At 36.7% G+C, this 24,695-nt stretch overlaps 1 protein-coding gene across 1 annotated transcript; it reads right to left on the bottom strand.

Moving 5' to 3' along the window:
• Window positions 1-4,363: 4,363 nt before the first annotated feature.
• On the bottom strand, window positions 4,364-24,273 carry LOC142522596 (uncharacterized). The gene is made up of 6 exons (XM_075626087.1): window positions 23,802-24,273; window positions 6,917-7,084; window positions 6,552-6,786; window positions 5,523-5,745; window positions 4,828-5,028; window positions 4,364-4,746 (listed from the first exon to the last, which is right to left on the bottom strand). The coding sequence occupies exons 1-5, from the start codon at window positions 24,231-24,233 to the stop codon at window positions 4,881-4,883; spliced, it is 1,206 nt and encodes a 401-aa protein (XP_075482202.1). The 5' UTR covers window positions 24,234-24,273; the 3' UTR covers window positions 4,364-4,746; window positions 4,828-4,880.
• Window positions 24,274-24,695: the final 422 nt, after the last annotated feature.

Genomic DNA, 24,695 nt, shown 5'->3' with positions numbered 1-24,695 from the left:
GAAAGAAAATGGGACCTCAAAGAAAGATTGGAATTTATATCGGTTATGATAGTCCATCAATCATTCGATATCTTGAACCTCAGACAGGCGACGTGTTCACAGAACGTTTTGCTGATTGTCATTTTAATGAGGAAATCTTCCCAATGTTAGGGGGAGAACAGAAACATACCGAAAAAGAAATTACATGGTATGTATCATCATTGTTACATCTGGATCCAAGAACAAAACAATGTGAAAAAGATGTACAGCAAATTGTGCACTTGCAAAGAATAGCAAATCAAATACCAGATGCATTTGCAGACACAAAAGGGGTAACTAAATCATATATACATGCTGCAAATGCCCCTGCTCGAATTGAAATTCCGAAGAAACAAATTGAAGATACTCATGATGTCATTAAACGCCTGAAGCGTGGAAGGCCAGTCGGTTCCAAGGATAAAAATCCTCGAAAAAGAAAATTCATAGAGAAACACGATGATCACAAAATAAAGAATGATGTTCCTGAAGAAACACATGATGATCACAAAATAGAGAACGGTGTTCCTGAAGAAACACATGATGATGAAAATGTTCTGTCAGAACCACAAACTGACGAGAATCATGAAATCTCTATCAATTATATTAATATTGGAAAAATATGGAACCGAATAGATATAGAAGAAATTGATTATATATTTTCTTATAATGTGGCAATCGACATCATAAATGATAATGAAGATCATGAACCAAAATCTTTTGGTGAATGTAAAAATCGGCAGGATTGGATAAAATGGAAAGAAGCCATCCAGGTTGAATTGGATTCGCTAAATAAACGTAATGTTTTTGGACCTATAGTCCTTACACCTGAAGGTGTAAAACCTGTTCGATACAAATGGGTTTTTATTCGAAAGCGAAATGAAAAAAATGAAATAGTAAGATATAAAGCTCGACTTGTTGCACAAGGTTTTTCTCAAAGGCCTGGAATTGATTATGAAGAAACGTATTCTCCCGTGATGGATGCAATTACATTTCGGTATTTGATTAGCTTGGCAGTATCTGAAAATTTAAAAATGCGTCTTATGGATGTTGTTACAGCTTACTTATATGGATCACTTGATAGTAATATATATATGAAAATCCCTGAAGGATTTAAGATGCCTGAAGCACAAAGTTCAAAACCCAGAGAATGTTATTCTGTGAAATTACAAAGATCATTATATGGGTTAAAGCAATCCGGTCGAATGTGGTATAATCGACTAAGTGATCACTTGATGAAAAAGTGATATGTAAATAATTCAATATGCCCTTGTGTTTTCATTAAGAAAACAACATCCGGATGCGTAATTATTGCTGTATATGTTGATGATTTAAACATCATTGGAACGAATAAGGAAATTCAAGAAGTTGTGTCATACTTGAAGGAAGAATTTGAAATGAAGGATCTTGGAAAAACCAAGTATTGTCTGGGTTTACAAATTGAACAAAAAGAGTGTGGAATGTTTGTTCACCAGACAAATTATACAGAAAAGATCCTTAAACGTTTTAATATGGATAAATCAAATCCTTTAAGTGCTCCAATGGTTGTTAGATCATTAAACATAGAAAAAGATCCATTCCGTCCATGTGAAGATGATGAAGATATTCTTGATCCAGAAGTACCATATCTAAGTGCTATCGGTGCCCTTATGTATCTTAAAAATTGTACAAGGCCTGATATATCTTTTGCCGTAAATTTGTTGGCAAGATTTAACACATATCCAACAAAGAGACACTGGAACGGAATTAAACATATATTCCGTTATCTACGAGGAACGATAGACTTGGGACTTTTGTATTCAAAAGATGCTAATCCAAGTATAATTGGTTATGCCGATGCTGGATATTTATCTGATCCACACAAGGCACGTTCCCAAATTGGATATGTATTTACTCGTGGAGGCACTGCAATTTTTTGGCGTTCACAGAAACAAACGCTTGTAACAACTTCATCAAATCATGCCGAGATTATTGCACTACATGAAGCAAGCCGTGAATGTGTGTGGTTAAAATCAATGAGCCAACATATCCAGATCTCATGTGGATTATCATTCGACGAGAAGCCTGTGATACTATACGAAGATAATGCTGCATGTGTTGCTCAAATGAAAGAGTGATACATAAAAAGCGACATAACTAAATATATTCCTCCTAAGTTCTTCGCATTCACTAAGGAGCTAGAGAAGAATAAATGTATTGATGTTCGTCACATTCAATCAAGTGAAAACTCATCAGATCTCTTCACAAAGGCACTTCCTACGTCAATATTCAGAAAGCACATATATAATATTGGGATGCGCAATCTACGAAATTTGTGAAGAATTGTTCGTGTCAACATGAGGGGGAGTTTACGTGACTGCACTCTTTTTCCCTTACTATAGTTTTTATCCCAATGGGTTTTTCCTAGTAAGGTTTTTAACGAGGCAGTACAAAAACACGTAATGGAGACATCATCATATCATTATGATCATCATCACAAGGAGGAGTGTTGAAAAATAATATTTAAAATGTGTGTATTGAATATTTGAATGTTGAATATTTGAATGTTGAAAATAAGAGTTGTAAATATTGAAAATTAGTGTGTGATGATGTAGGTAATGATGTATTTTATTTTTTTGGATTATTTGTAAAGAAATTCTATAAATAGCCTTACCATTTGTGAAGAAATTCACAATTGAGTAGAGAGAAAAATATTATAAAGTGTGTAGTTTGGTAAATTTTGAGAGTTTGAGATTTTTAATTTTTACCATAAATTTTTACTTTTTCACAACAAAAAGTTTCTTTTTCAATCGTGTCTAGCTTTTAATTCTTTATTTATTTCTTCTTTGGACTTTGTTTGGGGAAGGTCATGAATAAACTTGTCTGTCTTATTCATGGCTTCTACTATATAATTTTTTAAAGAAAATAATGTGGCTTTTTGGAGATGATTATAATTTATTGCTTTTATATATAAAACAAATTGGACAAATATAAAGGCTTGAGGCAAGATTGTGTACATAATATTAATATTAATATTAATATTTATAATAGATCTTGTAAGATTGTCTCGTATATTTATGTAATATTAATAATACAAAAGTGCAATAATTTAAATATTGAAGTGGACTTGTGAGGGAGCCCCAAAGTCCACCAAATTGTTAAACCTCGTGAACCCCATTCCAGGATATATTATTTAAACTACTATTATGCGACACACATATTAATTTTTTTTTATATATATACTTTTTGTGTAGAAAAATTCTTATTTTATTAAGATATGATATTTATTGATTGATGGATAGATAAAATTTACTGAGAGAGTTTGAACTATTAAATAAATTATAGATAGTTGGAGAAAAAATCGGAAAAAGATAGAAAGATGTACAAAAATTACTAATAAACCAAACTCAGTAAAATTAGTTAACAATTACCATGAAAGATAAAACAATAAAAAATAACTTTAATATCATATTAATATACTAAAATGAGTTAATATTAATATATATAGATTATTTGATGAATGATATGTAAATATTATTAGATATTTTTAGAAATGTGTGCTCATATTTATATACGAATTTTCGTGAAAAGCTAATCCTTCAAATAACGGTAAAAATTTGTGTGACACGGTCTCACGAGTTGTTTTTTGTGAGACAGATCTCTTATTTGGGTCATCCATGAAAAAATTATTACTTTTTATGCTAAGAATATAAATTTTTATTGTGAATATCGAAAGAGTTGACCCGACTCACAGATAAAGATCCGTGAGACCGTCTCACAAGAGACCTACTCTCAAATAAAATCATATTTACACGACGATAAGAAAAAAATATTATCCTTTGAAAATAATCTTTTCTTAATAAGAGTGACATATGCATATATTTTGATATTTCGATGTATATAAATTCAAGAGATAAAAAAAACAAGTACTTTTTAGTCATTAGTGGCAAACAGCAAAGCAAGCATGCCACCAGAACAATGGAAACATGTCAATTTCACCATTTAACAAGCGCTGATGTTTCATTTTTGAAGTAATAAAATGAGGATTTGAGAGATAAAAATCTCAGTTTCCAATTTAGTTTTTTCTTCTTTCAGTCGTGTTGACATCATGCATGACCTCAAACAAGAAGGAATGACTAATGAGTTTAGCCTTCCACAATTTGGTTCATTTAACCAAATCATCTGAATACAAATAATATATCCTTAAAGAAAAAATATAAAATAAAATATCAAGGTACCGTATTATTTGTAATTTTTTTTTATAAAATAACATCAGAAAACATCTTATTTATTCGTATAATCTACATAAATATTATATATATATATATATATATATTTATTAATTAATTGCGTATTCAAACAATTGCGATGGAGTCAAAATGACATTTCTTCCATTTTCCATGTCAAAATTTCACTAATAAAATACCATCATCATGTCAAAATCACATCACTTTCCTTGTTTTCCCAACGAAGGTGTCTCCACATAAATTTCTACTGAACCATAAAGACACAACAAGAGCTACAAAATTCTTGCAGATAATCTGCTCTAAGAAAAAATCACCTTTAGTCACAAACTTCATGCTCGTATATGATTAGACACCTCTCGGTTTTACGTCGCATCTATCTCCCTTTCCTTCACGAATGCACACGCATCCCCATTTCTCTGTGTGCCAAGATTTTTCGAATTCCATATAGCCGTAGCCAATGTAGACAGCATTTCACCATAAATCTACCATGAGACTGCTTTCAAGCCTGTAAGGCAAACAAGATGACTCCATCAAAACTGACAAAAATGGATGATAATTGCAATTATCAACTTTTAAAGGCGCTCACGTGATTGAACTAATGTTGTAGATATTATCGAATGGAGGGATGTTTCCAAAGCGCTAGCAAGACTCGCCATTTGAGTGGGATTTGTTTTGCGCAAGCCTCCGAGTTTGCGCCAAAAGATGCATAAAATTTGATAAAATAGTGGGATCACTCTGTGCATCCCTCCAAGACAGCCACCTCTCGTCAACATGGACATCAATATCTCTGCAATACGGAAACTCAAAGATAGGAATAGAAATAGAACGAAATAACAGAAATGGGAAATGCTAAATTGAAACATTTCTTTCAAAGCCTGGGAATAAGATGAACCAAGTTGGCTCGAGATCCGTCAGACTCGAGCTTTATTATCATCGAGCATGAACATTAACAAGACCATTCGTGAGCATGTTAGTACTACAATTATTCATTTCTGTACTGATATATATGATATGATTATACGTAATTAGTTATATTATACCATGTAAATTACAAATCAATCAAACTAATTTCAAATATGACTATATTTATCATTAAAAAACTCATCCAACTGTCTCTTTATAATACAATCGTTAATGTCTTTATGCATACTCGATTTTGAATCAAATCAACCATAAACTACCAAGCTCAAAATAAATTCAGGAGTCTGAAAATTTTCAAAGTCAGGCACGTTCACAGCCCTGCTTTGAAGTGAAATGAAATGGGAAAGAATCAAAAACTACCTTTTTAAGGAAAGGACTTCATAATTCCTCCGCAAAAAAGCAGCATGGTTGGTGAGGGCTTCTTGTGCATATTGTCGGCCCACAGTTCTTACGGCGGCAGCACTGAGTAAATTTTCCAAGGAACCATGCTTTTTCAACAGCTTTAAAGCAGTCCTCCGACCAAAACCAGGAACAACATGTTGGATTCCAGGTACACCATCTATTTCATCGCCTAAAATGCATCCTGTCAAATATAGCTAGGCTCAGCTAAAAAAATCTTAAAGAAAATAGTTCGATCATAATGCCATTCTTTCCTAAGCTTTGCATATATTATAAAAATCTTTCCTTTCGTCAGGCTCGGAAGCTCCTTATCTTTTTAGTTACAGGGGAGCTCCATCAAGACTTGTTTTGGTATTGCTCAATCGCCGCGAAGGCTCACTTCATTTCATATTATCGTATGTGATGTTCGAAATCGCTGTTGTTCGAGTCTTGTTCGATCCTTGTCAGATCAGGAACCTCAAGAGTAGTCTATTAACTATTTAACTACTACTACTGTTCCAGAGTTTTCAATGTTGACAAGTGAAACACAGTCGCTACTAGTATTGCCTTAGAATTATTTATGTTCAAATGAATCAAACAAACTAGCGAGCTTTGCAAGCTCACTTGAATATCGTCACTTTTAAATTCAATTATCAAACAAAGTAAAAGGGGCCAAATTTTTTTTAGCCGAAATATGGTTCAATATATTTTTTCAAATAGCTCGGGAACTTTAAATATTTATTAGTATTTATTAAATACATTTAAAATAACATGAGGCCATAAGCTCGAGCCATAATTCGAACATTTGCATAGTAGAGCTCGCTAATTAATCTCAAACCAAACAAATCAGGTTCAACCAAACTTCGAACTTCACCTTGAATATGAAACAATAAGTAGTAATATGCTCAATTCAATTAGTTTGCACTACCATCTATACCTCATCTTAGTTCACCAAATAAAACGTTTTAGCCACACATGAATACAAAACCAAGATGCAATGAAAATGCTTACTTAAGCTCAAATCAGACTGTGGATCACAATTGTGTTGAGCTACGTAGTGCTTTATAGTGTAAAAGGACCATCGATCAAACTCTGGTACAGGCAGAACAATCTGGACATCTTCTGATATCAGTTGCTTGAAATCTTTGTCAGATGAAGCAATAGCAACTCGATATCCCATTTTCAGAACTTCTTCCATAAGTGTTGCAACAACATCGTCTGCTTCGTACCCTTCGATCTTCACAACCTGCAAGCTGAGATCATAAAGCTGAATACTTGGTAACAGCCTTAGTTTTTACACATTGAAAGCGGTACAAATGACCATCAATAATAGTTTCACGGCATCAAAAATTTCAAAAGCATAAAGATTTATTCACCGGCACATTGCATTTCTCAAGAACATCTATGACAAGCTTTTCTGAGCGCCTATATGTGTTCCTTGCACTTCTCAACCCAGGAAACTGCCGCAATGATCTTCTTCTATTAGCTTTATATGTTGGTAATAGCAGTCTGCGGTGCTCATTGCCACTTTCCCCATCCAAAACCTATAAATTATATACATTATATTTCGATATTCACAGTTAAAACAAAAATGATAAGCATTAATCTTCCCAAGAAAAAAATGATAGCACTAGGCACAACCATATACTCTACATTTCTTCTTCATACCCACTACCCCATACAACTGACTCCTGAACACGAAATGTAAAAAAAAGAGGTAGCTCCTTTCATCATATTCAAGTAATTACCAACAAAAATTCATAATATTACATGTAAAGATGAATGGAACATAAGGACAATACCATAACCCAGACAGATTATTAACTTTGAGAAGTTGGAAATTAAGTAATTCCATAGACTGTAAAGAAATTTCATAATCAAAAGGAAAATTTAGTCAATGATATCTTGCCTTGATTCACGATCCTATCTTCTGCTGTTTTTGGAAGACTTGGTGCCATCTATATTGACCGAATTATAGATAACACCATTCAATTGAAATACAATCAAGCATTATATTTCCCAAGAATTCTTGCATGGTATCAAAGCCATATACCTGCAGGCTATGATATTATTCAACCAAAACAAAAATGTGTAGCTTAGTCAAAACTCAGAGCCACAATTGAGCGTCCAAGCATTTCATCAATGCTCTAGCTTAGTTTCAGCCAAATTAACCTCCAGCAATTATTTGTTATGGCGTTCCCAAATCATCCCTCTTGTTCGCAGCTTAGGAATACTTCATCATCTCTTCTCTGATGAAAAACAATCTGTAGAACTTGAAAATGACAAAGGAGATAGATAAAGTAGTAAATTTGAACTATTCTCCATGCATTGTCAATGATGGTCTTCTTCTCTCTTGGCTTCTTGGCAAGATGAGAGAAGATACCTTGCCTTAAATGTTGATAATGGAACATCATATGAATTATGGTATTCTCATGAAGAACATATATTTTCTGGCAGTAACTTTTGAAAAGGAGTGACATCTAAAAAATTTATTAGTGACGCTGAAGAAAGGTTCACAATCTGTGGACGAGTACTTGAAGGAGTTGAAGTAAATCTGTGACATGTTTGCTGCTATCAAAAAACCAGTTGGTGACCTGGAAAAAGTGTTTAAATTTGCTAGAGGCTTGGGACCAAGGTATGTGAACTTTCGCTTGGCAACACTCACGAAGCCACCATATCCCTCTTTTAGTTAGTTTGTGCTAGCACTTCAAGGACATGAACAGGCCTTGAATGCTCAAAAGGAAGAAGAGAGTTTTCTTGAACATGCTCAAGCTTATTTTGGCCAACGCGGACGAGGACGAAACAGAAGAGGCAGGTAGAGGCCCGTTCAATTCTAGAGGAAGAGGCTTTACTCCAGCTGGTCGTTACAATCTACAAGATGGACGAAATAACAACCAGAGACAAGTAGGATATTTCAACAATAATCAAGTCAAGGGTAAAAACCAAACTGCACAGCCAACACAAAGGCCAAACAACTCCAATTATGAAAAAGAACCATGCCAAATTTGTGGTAAATACAACCATATTGCTATTGATTGTTGGCATAGATTTGATTACTCCTATCAATCTGATGATTTCCCACAAGCTCTTGCTGACATGGCTATTAATGGTTCAAATGATGAAACTTTCTATGTTGATTCGGGAGCCACATCTCACATGACTAACGATCCAGGTAAACTCTCATACATAAAATAAAACCATATAAAAGAAGTAATGTCATTTATGTTGGAAACGGAGAAAGTTTACCTATTACTCATACAGGGGATATATGTGTTGATTCCGACATGGGTAAGATAAAGCTAAAAGATATTCTAGTTGTCCCCGGAACTGAAAAAGAATTTATTGTCATTTGGTGAGCATACATCGGCTAATTTGTGTACTCTTTAATTCACTGCATCTGATTTTGTTGTTGTTGACCATTGACCGATGAATTATATCCAGCTCTCTGATGCAAGCACAGAGCAATCTTGAGTCAAGATAGATAATGAAAGGAAGCTTAGTTGGTTAAGTGGCAGTTAAGAAATTTGTTAGGCACATTCATTGAATGCAAGTGGGGCTCATGTAATTAAATAGAACGAGCTTTCACTTTCTTCAAGCTGGCACCTTCAATATTTTCTATTCCTTGACAGAAGCATCTTCCTGTAAATTGATTTCTTGAGAGTTATAATAAGATCCATTGCTCCTTGTTCCCAAGTGGATGTAGGCTATTGGCCGAACCACTATATATCTTGTGTTTTCAACTTTATGCATTAACGTTCTTAATTATTCTCTGTTGTGTATAATTGAGTTCTTGAATTCATCTTGATCCAGAAGTTCCGTGATTGTTTCACAACAAATTGGTATCAGAGTTGCAGGCTTAGGATTCCACGAAGATGTCCCGAATGGGGATGACCAAGGTAGATATTGAAAGATTTGATGGGAAGTCGGATTTCTCAATCTGGAGAAAGAGGATGAGAGCAATCTTGGTACAAATGAAAGTTGCTAAAGCTCTTGAGGGAGAAGAGAAATTACCGTCAAACTTAAGCTCCGAAGAAAGGGCGGATATGTTGGAACAAGCGTACAGCTCCATTATTCTACATCTTGGTGATCGTGTTCTTCGTGAGGTGGATAAAGAATCTACGGCTGCTGGGGTATGGCTCAAGCTTGAACAATTATACATGACAAATACTCTTTTCAATCGAATCCATCTCAAAGGTAAATTGTTCGGGTTCAAGATGACGGAGGATATGTCAATTGAGGATAACCTAGATGAATTCAACAAGATCGTTATCTCCTTGGAAAATCTTGATATAAAAATAGAAGACGAAGACAAGGTGATATTGGTTCTGAATTCATTACCCAAAACTTACCCAATCTTTGTTGATACAATGAAATATGCTCGTGAAAGTCTATCTTTAGATGAAGTACAGACGGCTCTTAAGGCCAAAGAAATAAATGGGAAGACAGCAAAAGAGGAAGGAGATGGAGAAGCATTGATGACAAGAGGGAGACACGAAAGGAGGGATCACAATAACGATAGAAGAAAGGGAAGAAGCAGGTCAAAGTCCAGGACACGGTTGAAATGCTTTGCTTGTCATAAAGAAGGACATTTCAAAAGAGACTGTCCCGAAAAGAAAAGGAAGTGGAAGACAAAGGAGACAGATTCTTCAGATGAAGCCATGGTCTCTGATGGATATGAAAACTCAGATGTGTTGGCCGTTACAAGTTATCGAGTGGAAAATGATTGGATCTTGGATTCGGGATGCACATTTCATATGACCCCAAACAGACAGTGGTTTGAAGATTTCAAGGAATGTGATGGGCGGAGAGTGATCATGGGAAATAATGCCGAATGCAAGGTGACTGGAATTGGCTCCATAAAGCTTAGAATGAAGGATGGATCTTGCAAAATACTATCAGAGGTAAGATATGTTCCTGGCCTCAAGAGAAACTTGATATCACTTGGAAGCCTAGATGCAAAAGGCTACTCATACAAGGCCGAAGGTGGAATACTAAAGATAACCTCAGGTGCACTTGTGATAATGAAGGGCATAAAGACAAACGGCTTGTACATCCTACAAGGTAACACTGTGCCACTCATGAACAACTTACTCTCTGAGACAAGGAACGACATGACTAGGCTGTGGCATTTAAGACTAGGACACATCAGCCAAAGGGGCATCGATGAGCTAAATAGACAAGGTGTTTTTGGTAAAGATTATGTTCATAAAATGGATTTTTGTGAACATTGTGTGCTTGGGAAACAAACTCATGTAAAGTTCAACACTGGAAACCATAACACCAAAGGCACGGTTGATTATATTCACTCTGATACATGGGGTCCTACCTCAGTGAAAACTTTGGGTGGGGCGAGTTATTTCATCACTTTTGTGGACGATTACTCAAGAAAGGTATGGGTGTATATGTTAAAACACAAAAATGATGCATTGAAAACATTTAAATAGTGGAAGTGCCTAATTGAAAATCAAACTGGAAAGAGGATCAAAAGGCTCGGAACTGATAATGGCTTGGAATATTTGAGTGAGGAGTTCACTCAACTCTGTAAAGATTCTGGAATAGCAAGACATAAAACAGTAAGACACACTCCACAGCAGAATGGAGTTGCTGAAAGGATGAATCGTACCATCCTAGACAAGGTCAGATGTATGTTGAACTTTGCAGACCTTGGAAAACCTTTTTCGGGGGAGGCTGTTGCAACTGCTGTCCACATAATAAACAGGTCACCATCCACAACATTAAATTTCAAGCCACCTAGAAGAGGTCTAGACAGGAAGACATGTTGATTATACAAATTTAAGAATTTTCGGTTGTCCGGCCTATGTCCATGTTAATGAAGGAAAATTGGAACCTAGATCAAAGAAATGTGTGTTCTTAGGTTATCCAGATGGTGTGAAAGGTTATAGGTGTTGGCTCAGGGATGAAAACAAATCAAAAGTGATCATAAGCAGGGATGTGGTATTCAATGAGCAAGAAATGCTGAAAACAGATCCTGTAACCATAATATGTAACAAGGAGCAACACAATGATCATCCCACTGAAAGTGAGGGACCTGACTATGAGATGGAACAGCAACAGGCTGTGAAACTTGAACATGAACAAACAACTGAAGCTTCACATTCTGAAGACCAGCCGAGTTTGAGTCAATATCAGCTGGTAAGAGACAGAAAGAGAAGGGAGATTAGACCACCTGTCAAGTATGGATATGCTAATATATCTGCCCAAGCATTGTCTGCCCCTGTTACATCCATGAATAATGAGCCTAGCACTTATGGAGAAGCTGCAAACGGTGGTGAAAGTAAGATGTGGCAATTAGCAATGGATGAGGAGATCAAATCCCTACACAAAAATGATACTTGGATCCTTGTGGATAAACCTGATAACCAAAAGTTAATCGGATGCAAGTGGATCTATAAAGTTAAAGAAGAAATTCCCGGAGTTGAAGGGGCAAGATACAAAGCCAGATTAGTAGCCAAAGGTTACACTCAACGAGAGGGAGTTGACTTCAACGAAATATTCTCGCCCGTGGTAAAGCACACGTCCCTACGTATCCAACTTTCTATGGTGGCATTCCATGACTTTGAGCTAGAGAAAATGGACGTAAAAACAGCGTTTTTACATGGTGAACTAAAAGAGAAAATATATATGTCACAGCCGGAGGGATATGGGAAGAGGGGGGATGAAAATAAGGCTTGTCTTCTCAAAAGATCCTTGTATGGGCTCAAACAATCATCTAGACAATGGTACTTGAGGTTCGACACCTTTATGGTCAACAATGGATATCTAAGAAGTTGTTATGATAGTTGTTTCTATCATAAAAGACAGAAAGATAAGACCAGAGTATACCTCGCGTTGTACGTGGATGACATGCTGATTGCAAGCAATAGTGTGATGGAAATGGACTCTTTAAAGGATCTCCTAAGTTCTGAATTCGGAATGAAAGAATTGGGTCAAGCCTCAAAAATTCTGGGAATGGAAATAATCAGAGACAGGGAAAGGGGGCTGCTTCACATCACACAACAAGGATACATTTCTAAAGTTCTAAACAGATTCAACATGTTGAATTCCAAACCAGTAATTACTCCTATTGGTGCACACTTCAAATTGTCAACTGAACAAAGTCCTAAGTTTGAGGATGAAATATATGATATGAAGAAAATCCCATATTCTAGTGCTACTGGCAGCATAATGTATGCGATGGTCAGCACTCGGCCTGACATTGCATATGCTTCAAGCCTAATCAGTAGATATATGTCCAATCCGGGCCGTGAGCATTGGCATGCTGTGAAGTGGATCTTGAGATATCTAAAAGGGTCTTATGAAGTTGGGTTGAATTACAGTGACAAGTGGAATGAATGTGAGGAAAAGGTGTTTGGGTACGTGGATTCAGATTTTGCAGGAGATAAAGATAAAAGAAGATCACAAATCGGATATGTTTTTACATTATACGGGAACACGGTTAGTTGGAAATCAACACTTCAACCAATTGTAGCTCTATCTACCACTGAATCTGAGTATATAGCAGCAACTGAAGCATTCAAAGAAGCTTTATGGATCAAAGGCTTGGTTGAAGAGTTGGAAGGAAATACAACTGAGGCTGTGGTTTGGTGTGATAGTCAAGGGGCAGTACAATTGGCCAAGAATCTGGTACATCATGAGAGGACCAAACACATTGAGGGGAGATTCCATTTCATACGACATTTGGTGTCTTAAGGAAAGGTCAAGATTCAGAAAGTTTCCACTGAAAACAACCCCGCAGACATGTTAACAAAAGTAGTGGCAGGCACAAAATTCCAACATTGTCGAGCACTACTCAGAGTTGGCAGACCACCTTAGGTGGGAAAGTGACCGAACCAGGAGGAAGGAGGATGGGATTAATGCATCGTTCAGGTGGAGGTTTGTTGACCATTGACCGATGAATTATATCCAGCTCTCTGATGCAAGCACAGGGCAATCTTGAGTCAAGATCGATAATGAAAGGAAGCTTAGTTGGTTAAGTGGCAGTTAAGAAATTCGTTAGGCACATTCATTGAATGCAAGTGGGGCTCATGTAATTAAATAGAACGAGCTTTCACTTTCTTCAAGCTGGCACCTTCAATATTTTCTATTCCTTGACAGAAGCATCTTCCTGTAAATTGATTTCTTGAGAGTTATAATAAGATCCATTGCTCCTGGTTCCCAAGTGGATGTAGGCTATTGGCCGAACCACTATATATCTTGTGTTTTCAACTTTATGCATTAACGTTCTTAATTCTTCTCTGTTGTGTATAATTGAGTTCTTGAATTCATCTTGATCGAAAAGTTCCGTGATTGTTTCACAACAGTTGTTAAGGCCCGATTCCAAAGGACAATAGCGAGAGGCCATAAGAAGGGGCAACTCTCTGCCTTGAACACCATAACACTAAGATTCTATCTATATTGAATAAAAACAAAAACATTGACATTACCCATTGGATAGCTAAACCTACAGTATGTGTTAGTTGTCAAATGGGAAATAGCTATAAATTACCTTTCCAACAATTAAATAAAACTTTGAATCATCCTCTTGAGAAAATTCATTGAGATTTATGGGGTCCTGCGCTTTGCCATCAAATCAGAATTGCAGTTATTATGTGCTTTTTGTGGATGATTTTCAAGATTCACGTGGCTCTATCCCTGAGAAAAAATTTCAATTTTTTGATTGTTTCATAAAGTTTGAAAAATTGGTTGAAAACCAATTTGAGAGAAATATCAAAATCTTTGAATTCAACTCTCGACACTGTGGAATTGCACTTCAGGTTTTATGTCCCGGAGCTCCCAAACAGAATGGTGTTGCTGAACGCAAACATCGACATATTGTTGAAATGGGTTAACAATGATTTTTCATGCTAATATATGCCTCTTTCTCTTTGGGTTGAATCTTTTCTTGCAGCGATTTATCTAATGAAGAATCGTTGTTTAGAACCACAGACTCGACAAGTTTTTATCACACGACATGTCATTTTTAATGAAGAGGTATTCCCTTACAAGCCTTCTAATTCTTCTCCTCCTACTTCTGAGCTTATTTTGTCCGAATTTCCATATACTGATGAATGGATTGGATCTAATGAAGAAGAAATATCAGAAGAAATTGTTCCACAATCTGGTTTGGAAAATTCTCTGCCTAACCAAAATATAGACTATGGTGATCCTCTTTTTCTTGCAGGTCACAATTTTGTAGTCTCAATCTCTCGAACATTCTGCTGCGAAGAATCAAAATGACAAAATAAACTCTCTTGAACTATCACGTTCCAATAATGCCAGCACTCGTACAGATTCTGCTTGCAATGTTTCACCTTTGACGCCTCATGAAGAGCAGATTTTAATTCATCCTCCATCATCAAATGATACCACTTCTATATGGCCGCATCGTGATCGTCATATTCCAAGACATCTAACAGATTATGTTCTTATTGCTACTAATCGTCCTTCTAAACCTAAAACTCTTACGAGTGCACTAAAAGATCCAAGGTGGCTTGCTGCAATGAACGAGAGTTGCAAGCTTTACATTCAAATGAGAAATGGCAACTTGTTCCTCATCCCACCAAATGTCAATGTTGTAGGCTCAAAGTGGGTATACCGCATCAAATTTCATGAAGATGGGTTGATTGATCATTACAAAGCTCAATTAGTAGCAAAGGCTTCACTCAAGTGGCTAGGGTTGATTATGCTGATACTTTTAGTCTGGTAGTCAAACCAACCATCATTCGACTTGTCATAGCTTTTTCTATCTATCTCAATCGGGTGTAAAAAATGTTTTTTTTGCACGGGAACCTTAAAGAGATAGTATATATGGAACAACCACATGGATTTCTTGATCAAGAGTATCCAAATCATGTTCTTATGGGCTCAAACAAGCCCCCTCGAGCTTGGTTTGATCGCTTGTCACAATGTCTTCTCCACCTTGGATTTTATTGCAGCAACTCGGACTCTCCTTTATTTGTTCTCCACTCTACCACAGTTACAATTATTTGTCTTTATCTATGTTGATGATATTCATGCTGCAGGAGATTAAGTTCACTCAATCACTAGTTGATCGGTTGGCACATGAGTTTGCTAACAAAGGATTTAGGTACTTCACATTGCTTTCTTGGAGTAGAAGTTCGACAATTTCCTGGTGGTTTGATTTTGTCACAAACAAAATACATTACAGATTTATTGATATGAATCTGACGGGCATTACGTGTTAATATTTGGAAGGAATTTCAAGAAGCTTTGTTGTCTCGAACGTACAAGTTTGATTATTGAAGATGAAGCATCATCAAGCATATTCAAGCGGTTAAAGGAGTTCAAGGAAGTACTTAGTGAAAACGTATTGAGCTACCAATCATTCGAGTACAAAATGACCTGGGAGACAGCAGTTGCACGCCGCCTCACAGCACAAATGCGCAACCGCGCGCCCGGAGGCATGTGCAGCAGTGCCCACAGCGCACAACCGCGCGCCCTAGCGCACCCGCACGCGATAGGCAGACCAAGGTGCACAGGAGAGAACCATGCGCGCAGCAGCGCGTTTTCAACGTGCCATGGCACTCCGCGACGCGGATTTTAGGCTGAATTAGAGTTTTCCATAGTTTTGTTGTGTTCTTTTGGTATTTTCTTACATATATCTTGTAATACACAAAAATTAGAACTTGGATCACATATTTGAAGAATACTCTCTCCAAAATCTTTGGTTTTGTTTGTACCTTTGTGCGTTCCTTAAAATCAAAATTATCAAAATTTAATACTTTGTGGCGTTTGTCGATTGTTCTTCACGAAGATTGTCAAAGATGAGTTATTTGAAGGTTCCCTCGAGATCAATTGTTTTCTTTGTGTTATTTGTTACTAAACCACGTTGTTTAGGGGTGAATATCACGCTACTTGTTTCAAAGATGAATATCGGGGTTTATGATAATCTTTTTGTTCATTGAATTGATGGCGCGATTGAGTCTAGATCGTGTTTGTCTTTCATGCGTAATAAGATTCGCAACATGTGGTATCAGAGTCATGGCTTGCTCTGATTGATATAATTGATAATCATGGGAAGGTTTTGAAACAAGTAAGTTTTCTCATGTTTTATTTGTTACGAGTTTTCTTAATTCTATTATTTGTGTCCTCAGTTTTTCTTGTGTCGCAAGATTTCTATTAGGAATCTTGTTTTCTAGTCTTCTTATGTTCGTGAATCTTACGATTCTCAAATTTTCCTCGGGTCTCTTTGTTGGTTCTTGTAGCATAAGTTTTTCTTTGTGTCTTGTTGTGCAAGTAAAAAAAAACGAAATTTACAAAAAACGTAATAATAATAAAATTTTTGAACAAATAAAAAAGAGAAAAGTTCGAAGTTTGCACTACAAGAAAGAGATCTTAGAGTGAATGTTTCCTTGTTGATTCAAATTTCCTTCTTGGATTGAAAGTTTCCTTTATTTGTTTTAAATTTTTTTATTATTGTTTTTGAGATTTTTGATTGTTCTTGAGAATTGTTGTTCTCATTATTGTCCAAAAAACCAAATCAATCAAAACCAAAAAGAAGATCTATCGGTACAAAAAAAAGATGAGATAGATCATTACAAAAAAAACAGAGAAAGTGTGTCGAATTTTCGAAGCTAAAATTTTCTTGCTAGCATCTTAGCTTTGAAAATTCTTCCTTTTTAGTGTTTGAGACATACGGGAGTCTTCCAAGTCATTTGTTTTTGTGCCATCCAAGTCAGTCAGTTTGCAAGTATCGTGAAGTTTGAACTTGTGAGTTTGATGTATACAAGCTACAAAGACTAAACTTACCCTTAATTGAGAGACCTCAAATTTGAGTGAAAATACTAGAGTGCAAGTATTTTTTCTTGGAGTGACGTGTGAGGTATTTGTAGTAAGGACAAAAAAAATCAAGAGAGAGAGAGTGAAATTTTATTTGGAGTGACTGTGAAGATTTGGGTGAGATACATATTATTCTTATTTTTACTAATTTTCTTGCAAGTATAACATGTCTGACGATCGACAATTTCAAGCATTGGTTGGAGAGTTGGGTAGAATATGGGAGAAGAAGTTCAGGCCTTTACGTGAAAAATATAGGCGGTGCGAAGAAAAGAAGATATGTGATAGGCAAGTTGATGATAATAGGGATGATAGAGTCAGTCGGAATAGAGAATCGCACCTGAATTGGGGTGATGATATGCGGTGTGATAATAGGAGTAGGTATAGAAATCGGGAAAAGTATAGAGTGAGTGGTATAGACAGTTTCTTCTTTTCGTGGGAGAGCCGATTCAAAGCAGTATTGTGATTGAGGGGAGAGGATGAAGTGTATCTTTGAGGTCCGGAATAAAACGAGCTTGTAGAGAGTTTACAGGCTATGTTACTACTTGGTGGGATGAATTAGTGTTGGATAGGAAAAGATGTGGAGAGAACCCTATAGTCACGTGGGATGAGCTGAAAAAGGTGATGAGGAAACGTTTTGTTCCTAATTACTATGATAGAAGAGTGGATAGAAGAGATGAATGTGGCTTGCATGAGACATCGTTGGCATCCACATGGAGGTCGAGCATGGAGGAGAAAATCATGGCTAGGCTAATGATGGATTCAAATCATGAAGCTCCCAAGCATGGATATCGAGGCACGTCTGAAATTTTCAATACTTGTATTGTGATATTAGATGCATTTGGTGTCTAGAAATTGGATATGATGTTACCCAATGTCCAAGTGAGACGACGACAGTGATGGATTCTCATGTAGAGCTTGAATCAAAATTTGATGTTGAGCTTGAACCCAAGGTTGAAGTTGAGAAAGTTAAGGATGATGATACTCTACCAGTTGATGATGCGAATGTTGAACAATATGTGGTGGAAGGTGAGTCAGTACATGATGAAGAACTTCCTAATATGTCTGTTACGGAGGAGGAGAGTAGACAAAATGAAACTTTGGTTCATACATATCTTGAAGAAAAGTATGTCTCTTGTTCAATTGAATCCAAGAGAAGTTCTTGAGGATCAATTGGAATTTCATGAAGCGAGTAAAAAAAATTGAAAAGGCCGAAAAAAGAAAAGAAAAAGAAAAGGGACCGAATGTGATGAAATCTTAGGAAAGACCCCAATAAAGGGGTGGAAAAAAATAAATTGATGACCCAAAAGAATGAATTTGAGAGATACTCGTTTTTGCATAAACCCATTTTATTCACATTGAAATGATATAGCTGGTTCAATCTCGAGCATTGTTATATCTTCTTTACAGGATTTTGGAGATATGTGAGGAGGCAAACGAGTGTCGGTGATGGAGGAATAACATGCGTTGATCCGTATGGTTTCGAAAGCAATCAAGGTGAGGTAAGAGTAGTTGCCAACACAACGACTATGAGGTATGTCTTACTTCCAAACCTTAATCCTATGAGGTTTTGTTTCCAAGATTTTGGAAGAAGCTTTGCGAATATGGTAGTTAAGAGATATGGGTTAATTCTAAATTGTGTGTCTAATTTTATGGGATTGAAAGTAGTGAGAAATTGCACGTAAATATTGGGATTTTTAATTTCTCACATTGCCAAGTTGGTGGGATTTAGTGGCAATAACAATTTGAAGTCTTGTGATGTATCTAAGGATTGCATGGATAGTACATGTGGCATGTCCTATTTGCATGATCTATATTTGTTTGGTGAAGATTTTGAGAGGTGCATGGTTGAATATGAAAATTTTATGATCATAATGAGTATTTGTTTAAAGAGAATAAATTTTTCATTCTACATCCATCGTATGGGCGACGTGTTATTGAGAAACATGATCGTGGTTTGATGTGTAACTATGGAGTAGCTACGATCATGGATAGGTTACATGAATTTCTATTATGGCTACACACGAAGAGATATGTTGAGTGGGTTGGTGAAACATGCATTGAATATATGAAAATGATATTGAAAAGATGTTAGATACTTATATATTGCATGAACAAATTCTTAATCCTAGAGAGCAAATGTCGTACACTTGTATGGGTTTTGTTGTGGAGTTAACTGGGTCTAAGAAGGGGAAGAACTTAATTTTATGATGCTTAATGAGGTCTTATTACTATCATTTGGTGTCTTTTGTTATTTATCATGCGGTGTAATTGATGAAGACATGGCGAAAGAAACCATGGAATTGGGATTTCTATGGTTGATGTAGCAGGTGGAACACAGAGCCTACAAACTAGAGTTAAAAAATAAGCACGTTGATAATATATAATTCTTTGTGTTACTAACTTGCTTTGTTTTTGTGCAAGGATTGAATATTTGAGGATAAATCTTTTTGAAAAAAAGAGAGTATGATATGAAACTGACCGGACATTACATGCTAATATTTGGAAGGAATTTCAAGAAGATTTGTTGTTTCTAAGGTACAAGCTTGATAGTGATTGGAGATGAAGTATCAAGTATATTCAAGTGATTAAAGGAGTTCAAGGAAGTACATAGTGGAATTGTATTGAGCAACCAAGCATTTGATTGGAAAATGACAAGGGAGATAGCAATTGGCGCGCACCCGCGCAACACAAACGCTCAACCGCGCTTCCGGAAGCATCCAAGCACGCACGGAGGCAGCGAGGCATGCGCCCTCACGCACCCGGGTGCGTTACGTAGAGCAAGGCGCACAGGACAGAACCATGCGCGGAGCAGCGCGTTTTCAACTTGCCATGGCGTGCCACGACGCGGAGCTGAATTATATTAGGGTTTTCTGCAGTTTTGTTGTTTTCTTTTGGTATTTTATTACATATGTCTTGTAATGCACGAAAATTAAGAACCTGAATTATATATTTGAAGAATATTTTTTCTCCAAAAGCTTTGGCTTTATTTACACCTTTGTGTATTCCTTAAAATCAAACTTATCAAAGTTTAATACTTTGTGGTGTTTGTCGATTGTTTTTCACGAGGATTGGATAAATTGTTTTCTTTGTGTTATTTGTTACTAAACCACATTGTTTAGAGGTGAATATCACACTACTTATTCAAAGATAAAAATCATGGTTCACAAGAATCTTATTGTTTACTAAATTGAGGGCACGACTGAGTCTAGATCGTGTTTGCCTTTCATTCGTAATCAAATTCGCATCATTTACTTCAATGCACAAAAATTATTGGAAGCTTACCAACTTCAACTCCAATGGTGCTCAAAGCTCAATCAACTAATCAAGATGATGAGCCAGTAAATGCTTTCACATTCCAAAGTATCGTCGGTGCGCTTCAATCTTACTTTCACTAGGCCGGACAATATTCTCGCCGTCAATAAGGTTTGTCAAAGTTTTAGCAATCCAACCATGGATGATCTCAAGGCTGTGAAACGCATACTAAGGTATCTCCAGGGAACTCGATTTCTTGGCATTTGTTATCTTTCTCAAAGCCCGATTTCCACTATGGATTCAGTGACGCTGATTGGGGTGGTTGTCCTACAACGAGAAGGAGCACAACTGGTTTTAGCGTATTTGTTGGTGCCAACTGTGTTTCTTAGAGTTTTAAGAAACAACCAACAGCTTCACGCTCAAGTTCTCAGGCTTAATATCGGTCGATAAATGTTGAATTAACATGGTTAATCTCATTATTACGTGAGATTGGTATCTCTCTATCCCGACCACCACAGTTATTTTGTGATAATATCAGCGCTCTTCATATGTCTGTAAATCCAATTTTTCATGCTAGAACTGTGAGGCCCGGGGCCGAAGAGGGCGGGGGGTGATCGCCGGTGCCATGAGGTTGCACGAACAATGAGCGGCTCCTGGCAGGCTTCTAGGTGGAGGGAACATGAATGAACCGATCCCACACCGGAATGAGAGGGATTCCGAGACTGTTCAATGTAATGGACTGTACAGTTGAAGAGGGCTTAAAAGATTTGATTTGTACTACTCATATCACGAAGGTGCATATTCTTTTCGGTAGCTCATCACATAAGAACTCCAAAGTTAAGCGTGATTGACTTGGGGCAATTTTGGGATGGGTGACCTCCTGGGAAGTTTCCCACGGTGCGTGTGAGTGAGGACATAAGCACGCTGGAAAGACTCATCTTGGTACAGTGAGGACATTCGTCGAATCTGGGGCGTTACAGTTGGTATCAGAGCCGACCTCTCTTAGTACGGTGTGGTTCGGGGACGAACCAAGCGGAAGCTGGTGGGCATGTGAGGCCCGGGGCCGAAGAGGGCGGGGAGTGATCGTCGGTGCCATGAGGTTGCACGGACAATGAGCGGCTCCTGGCAGGCTTCTAGGTGGAGCGAACATGAATAAACCGATCCCACACCGGAATGAGAGGGATTCCGAGACTGTTCAATGTAATGGACTGTACAGTTGAAGAGGGCTTAAAAGATTTGATTTGTACTATTCATATCACGAAGGTGCATCTTCTTTTCGGTAGCTCATCACATAAGAACTCCAAAGTTAAGCGTGCTTGACTTGGGGCAATTTTGAGATGGGTGACCTAGAACTAAACACATAGAAATTCGTTATCATTTTGTCTGGGAAAAGGTCGCGTTGGGCACTTTGATTACTAGATATATTACTTCTTCAGGTCAACCAGCTGACATCTTCACAAAGGCTCTGCCAAAGAAATAATTCATCAATCTTCGCAACAAACTAGGAGTTTCGCCACCTCCACAGCCCAGTTTGAGGGAGCATGCTAAGGAAATTTTGTTACCACCAAGACTAGGGTTAGTCGACATAGGCGTTGTTTTACAACCATACAATTGAAAACAACAAGACTCGTAGTACAGTATAAATCAAAAACCAGTTTATTACTCATAATCAATAATAAAAATGTCTTTACAACGTAGATTCTTAAAACGATAAGAATATACGGAAGCGTTTACAACGGAAATAAAATATTTAAATAAGCGAAGAATAAAATAAACTTCTTGATTCATCTTATTATCAACCTCAAAACTGGTCTTATTCATATTCGTCCATTTCCTCTTCTGACTTATCTGGGGAGGGTAGATTAAGGGGTGAGTGATATGGTCGTCACTCGGTAAGTAGGGGCCGTTCGAGCACATACATAATAGATACACATGATCTTCGAAATAACATATCATACATAACATATTTCGTATAACATATATCATAATCATAAACATAAGCATAGCTTGACCTAGGCACTTAGAATGCTCTACTTTCCATGGTTTACTGATATCAGTCCCTAATTTTAACTCCTCTAAGGGACGAGGCCGTATAACAGTTACAATCTCACCGTGTAAGGGCCACACTACGTTCAAAATTACGTCAATTAAATAATGATTGGTGGAGATCTGGTCTGTAAGTCGTTTTGACCTGTTTATGGACCAAAAAACCGTAGGTATGCTGTTCTCACTTATAATCTGAGTAGTTTTCTTGTGAAAACTGTATACAGAAAACTAACCGTTGGTTTCGGCTGAATTTTGGATATGATGTTCAAAACATATGATAGTGTATTATGAATAGTGGAGATCGGATTTGGACAGAATCTTGGCCTGAATGTATCACTCGAAAAACGGACATAATTTCGCCTTGTAAAAACTTCGAAAATGCTGCAGCACTTGGGATATGATTTTCGAAATATAGAATCAATTTTAAGGTGTGATTTTTGAGAACGAGGAGATGATATTTATAGGGGTGAGGTGAAAATCTTACCACAATTCATTAATAATCATTCCATAATTTCGAGATGCTCATTTCGTAAATCACGAAATACTTCTTCCATAATTTCGAGATGCTTTTTTTGTTGAGAAAAACTGGTTTGTATGTAATATTTTATTCCAAATTTGATGGGTATCTCATCCTCGATTTTCGAGATTAATATATGTCTTGCACTGGATTTCAAATTCCATGTATTTATTGACTTGGAATTTCAAATACCACGTATTATTTAATATTTCGAATTTATTATTTTTACAATAATATCATAACTCGAAAATAAATCCTATACATAAATATATTTAAATAAATACTTACAAACCAAAAGGAAAAGTTTTGTCAATGATATCTTGCCTTGATTCACGATCCTATCTTCTGCTGAATTTTTGGAAGAATTGGTGCCATCTATATCGGCAGAATTACAGCTAACTTTTTTTATTTATATTTTGTATTTTTGGATGCCTTTTGTATATATACACGATATACCGTTCAATTGAAATACAATCACAAGAATTCTTGCATCTAATTCACAAGATCAATATGTGGCATACTTGTATGAAAATTTTTGACTAAAGCAGCAAATGAAAGAATCATATACACAAGCATTTATGTACATTTACAGAAAAATTATGCAGAAATTTCGAATTTTAGAATAGGGGAGAAGAAAATAGGCTTACAGCAATAACAGGATCATTGAGGCTCACTTGGGAGAAGAAAAGGGAAATCCAATGAGCAAAAGACTCCAAACTCGGTGTGCTTCCTTTGTAACACAACGGGTTCACATCCAACAAAAACACCCTCCTCTTTTTCGATATCTTATCGCGCAAATTCCCATTACTGTTCCTAATCGAAGCTTCATTCTCCGAAGTTTTTCCAGGAAAAAGTGTTTTGTCACCAACGGCTGCCCGAATACTGCAAGACGCTGAAAGGCAGCGCTTGAGGAGTTTCCGCGATTTTACATTTTGGGTTCTTGAATTTGTCGCTGAGAGAAAAAATTTCGGCGGCTGAGGATGGTTTGTGGCGAAGGACGAGAGGAAATTAAGCTCTTTTCTATCTCGCAAAGTAGAAGCCATGGTCATCGAAGTGGCTGCTTCCAGAAATTCCGCCATATTCGGTTCGCGCGGTGAATTTATCTACGAGATGAATGGAGATGTGCGAGTTAGCCATCTACAACCACAAAATTTATTTTGGTGCAAATTTTACACTACATTAAAATAGTACGATTTTTGTACGATATACAATATTCATCTCCGACTCATTTACTTCAAATTTTACGCTAAAAAAAATATTCTCAAAATATTCTTTTTATTTTATATATATTAATTATTATATTTTATTATCATCCTCTTTGATAATATTAGCATATGATGCTGAAGATTGAGAATCTGTATTACTTCTCTGCTTTTGTTTCAAGAATTCTTGAAATTCATTGTATAACTCATTATTTTGCTCAGTATTACTGGCTGATGAACTGGATAAGTTATGGGCTATAAGTCTCTGTTTACCATGCTGTGCAATGATATTAGGGGGTTTTCCCCTACCACCTCGCCCTCTATAAGAGGACTCTCCTC

This window comes from Primulina tabacum, chromosome 13 (assembly GCF_025594145.1).
Source record: "Primulina tabacum isolate GXHZ01 chromosome 13, ASM2559414v2, whole genome shotgun sequence".
In the NCBI taxonomy this organism is placed as follows: domain Eukaryota; kingdom Viridiplantae; phylum Streptophyta; class Magnoliopsida; order Lamiales; family Gesneriaceae; genus Primulina; species Primulina tabacum.
This window is presented reverse-complemented; position numbering and strand designations above follow the sequence as displayed.

What these genes read in the sequence shown, in the direction of transcription:
- LOC142522596 (XM_075626087.1), bottom strand. Translation starts at nt 24,233, where the DNA reads ATGGCGGAATTTCTGGAAGCAGCCACTTCGATGACCATGGCTTCTACT. An exon ending in TTGAGAAATGCAATGTGCCG is followed by an intron (nt 6,787 to 6,916) that starts GTGAATAAATCT and finishes CTCAGCTTGCAG; the next exon opens with GTTGTGAAGATCGAAGGGTA. An exon ending in ACAGTCTGATTTGAGCTTAA is followed by an intron (nt 5,746 to 6,551) that starts GTAAGCATTTTC and finishes TATATTTGACAG; the next exon opens with GATGCATTTTAGGCGATGAA.